General features: G+C 54.7%; 1 protein-coding gene across 1 annotated transcript; it reads left to right on the top strand.

Moving 5' to 3' along the window:
- The first annotated feature begins 2,185 nt into the window (after positions 1–2,185).
- Positions 2,186–2,944, top strand: FAM109B (family with sequence similarity 109, member B). The gene has a single exon (XM_006890069.1). It carries the CDS (start codon positions 2,186–2,188, stop codon positions 2,942–2,944), a length of 759 nt encoding a protein of 252 aa, XP_006890131.1.
- The last annotated feature ends 227 nt before the right edge of the window (positions 2,945–3,171 follow it).

The following is a 3,171-nucleotide window of genomic DNA, read 5'->3' as shown; positions in this document are numbered from 1 at the left end:
AATCTGGAAACTCAACTAAAACACCACCATGGATGAACCGGCCTAGTATTTGAAATCTGAGTGACGTAGCTTCCACCATCCCCACATGCAGCCACCACTCTGTGAGGAACCGACAGACGAGTGGCGGAAGCCATCGAGATTTGTGCCAGCAGTCTGACCAGGCTTCAGGGGATTGGGACGTGAAGATGTAGACAGTAGGACTCAACTCCTCCACTGAAGAGCTCTTAGGTGCCTGGCCTAACGAGCCCTGGAGGAACGGTGATGAAGCTCTCACGATGCTTAGACCTCCGTCTAGGAAGTCCTGTGGTGGAGTTCTACACTGAGTGAGTGTGCGCAGATCCCTAGCCTGGAAGTGGTGGTGATTGCCAGGGATGAAGGGCGGCTTCCTGGAGGAGGTAGAGGTTTTACTGGGTCCCAAAGGATGTGCTGTTGTTGTTAGGTGCTCTGGAGTACAACGCGTAGTGACTCTGTGAACAGTAGACCTGAATCCTGTGCCGTCCTCATCATCTCTGACACACTTGAGCCCATTGCTGCAGTCACTGTGTCAATCGATTTAATTGAGGGCCTTCCTCTCCTTCATTGACCCTTCACCTTTCCAAGTATGATGTCCCTCTCCTAGGAAAAACCTCTCCTCACAACATGCTCAGAGCAGGAGAGGCGAGGCTTTGCCATCTTTGCCTCCCAGCAGCATTCTGGCTGCACTTTTTCCAAGACATACCTGTTCCTTCTTTAGGAAGTCCCTGGGATACTCAGCACTCTTCTCTCATATCAGAGTTCAAAGGTACCAATTCTCCTGTCATCCTTATTAATTATCCAGCTTTCAGATGCACAGCAAGTGATTGGAAAGACCGTGGCCTGAATTAGGCACACCTCCTCTGGCATCACTCCTTCTTAGTAATTTGGAGAGGTCCGTGACAGCAGACTTGCCCAATGCAATCCATCTCCTGACTGCTGGTACCAAGAGTGTTGATTGGGGATCTAAGATGGAATTGTTGATAACTTTGATCTTTTCTCCATCTGTCCTGATGTTGCCTATCAGTCCAGTGGTGATAACTTTTGTCTTTTTGATGTTGAGGTGCAATTCATATTGAAGGCTATTTGATCTGTGGTAGGCATTTCAAATAGTTCTCGTTTCTTCAGATGGTTTTACTGGTTTGAGAATTATTTTGCAGGCCCCCTGGGAACCACATGATCAAAGGGTGATGGGCGAGCCAGACAAGAGGCTCTTGCCTTCCTTCATCTAATTCTATTGGTAAGTGGGGTCACAGTCTGATCTCTTAGCCAGAAGGTATAAGGACATCTGGAGACCAAGCTTGATCTTGTGATCTTTGATGGTTTATCATCCCGGCTCTGGACCACAGTTTCCACAAGTAAAATGGGACAGTGGAATTAGGTGCCATTTATGGTCCTTGGGGTACCGATGTTTTTAGGTTGTGGCTAGTCCTTTCAGCCAAGGCCTATGTTACAGACACAGGCATCCTCAGAACAGCTTCTTAAGCAAGCCCACGCCATAGAGGAATGAGGTCATCTGGAGCCAACCCTGAAGGCTGTGGACTCTTACCAATGGACAGATAGGCGTCTGCACTTGAGGGACCAGAAAGCACCCCAGGGGTCAAGGTTTAGCCTCTGTGTTTAGCCTCCGAGGAGTCCCCAGATGAGATGGTTTAAACTCATCCTTTTTTTTAAAAAAAAAATCCTATTATTTTTGTGTGTGTGTCCGTCAAATCGGATCTGACTGGTACAGGAGGAGATTGCCCCTCCTCCAGCAGAGCCTCTAGTGGATTTGAACGCATACCTCTGGGATTGCAGTGCAGCTTCTTACCGCTAGGCCACCAGAGCTCCCTAACACATCTGTTTTTTGAGACTGGTTCGTGTCAGACCAGTGGAACCCATTTCTCTGCATTTGAAGCAGCCTGGCCATCCCTCTCAGGCTAGCATCCTTTCCTCTGGGTCTTCTGCGTCGAGTTTCGGTTTTCATGACACCCCTAGCAACACTTAGTGAGAGGAGGCAGGAGGCAGGGTAGACTTGGCCCATTTCACAGATGGAGACATTAAGGCCTCAGGTCCTGCAGTTGGTGAGTTGGGGTGATCTCCTCCAACCTGCTGTGCTTTTCTTCCCCCCCACCCCCCTGCAGGGAACAGCTGCCCCTCTGGTCTGCGGCCACCTCTCTCCCCAGCAGGAACCATGAAGCTGAACGAGCGAAGTGTGGCCCACTACGCAGTGAGCGACTCCCCGGCGGACCACACAGGCTTCCTGCGCGCATGGGGGGGCTCGGGGACCCCACCTACAGCCAGCGGCTCCGGGCGGAGGTGCTGGTTTGTGCTCAAGGGGAACCTGCTCTTCTCCTTCGAGAGCCGAGAGGCCCGCGCCCCACTGAGCCTGGTGGTGCTGGAGGGCTGCACGGTGGAGCTGGCCGAGGCCCCTGCGCCCGAGGAGTTCGCCTTCGCCATCCGCTTCAACGCCCCCGGCGTGCGGCCCTACGTGCTGGCCGCGGATGGACCGGCGGCCCAGGAGGCCTGGGTGAAAGCGCTGTCCCGGGCCAGCTTCGGCTACATACGCCTGGTGGTGCGTGAGCTGGAGGGCCAGCTGCGGGAGGCCCGCCAGAGCCTGGCCTTGTGCCGCCGAGCATCCTGCAAGACCGGTGCCAGCCATGGTAGACCCCCTTGTCCTGAGCGCTGGTCTCCGGGCCTGGAGAACGGCCACTCCCCCTCCAAGGACAGCAGCCTGGGGCCCTTGGCGGAGGGGTGGGCCTCATCCGAGGGGCAGTGGCAGAGCCCGGCTAGCCTCCTCCTGGGAAAGGGACAGAGCCCCGTGTCCCCAGAGACCTCCTGCTTCTCCACCCTGCACAGCTGGTACGGCCAGGAAATCACCGAGCTGAGGCAGAGGTGGCTACAGAGGGTGCAGGGGGCCCCGCTAGAACTGGAACAAAAGGACCGGCCCTGAGCGGCGCCCTTTGGGGTCTGCTTCTGTCCTGCAGGTCAGGACATTTGCCCTTTTCCAGGAGTTGAGTGTTTATCCTTTTCCAAAGTTGTTTGCTGGAGGCTTCTCTCCTCCAGTGGAGGCGTTTCCAGGTTCCTGACCCACTTTGGTGCTGTGAGGGGACATCGGAGCCCCTCCTCTCACCTTCTTTGTTGTTCTGAGTCCCAAAGGCACTGAGAAGTCCCTCCGTG

The sequence above is a fragment of the Elephantulus edwardii genome, unplaced genomic scaffold (assembly GCF_000299155.1).
Source record: "Elephantulus edwardii isolate Elephantulus edwardi_28Jun2011 unplaced genomic scaffold, EleEdw1.0 scaffold00086, whole genome shotgun sequence".
In the NCBI taxonomy this organism is placed as follows: Eukaryota; Metazoa; Chordata; class Mammalia; order Macroscelidea; family Macroscelididae; genus Elephantulus; species Elephantulus edwardii.
Note: the sequence above shows the minus strand (reverse complement) of the source record. Positions and strands in the feature narration are given on the sequence as shown.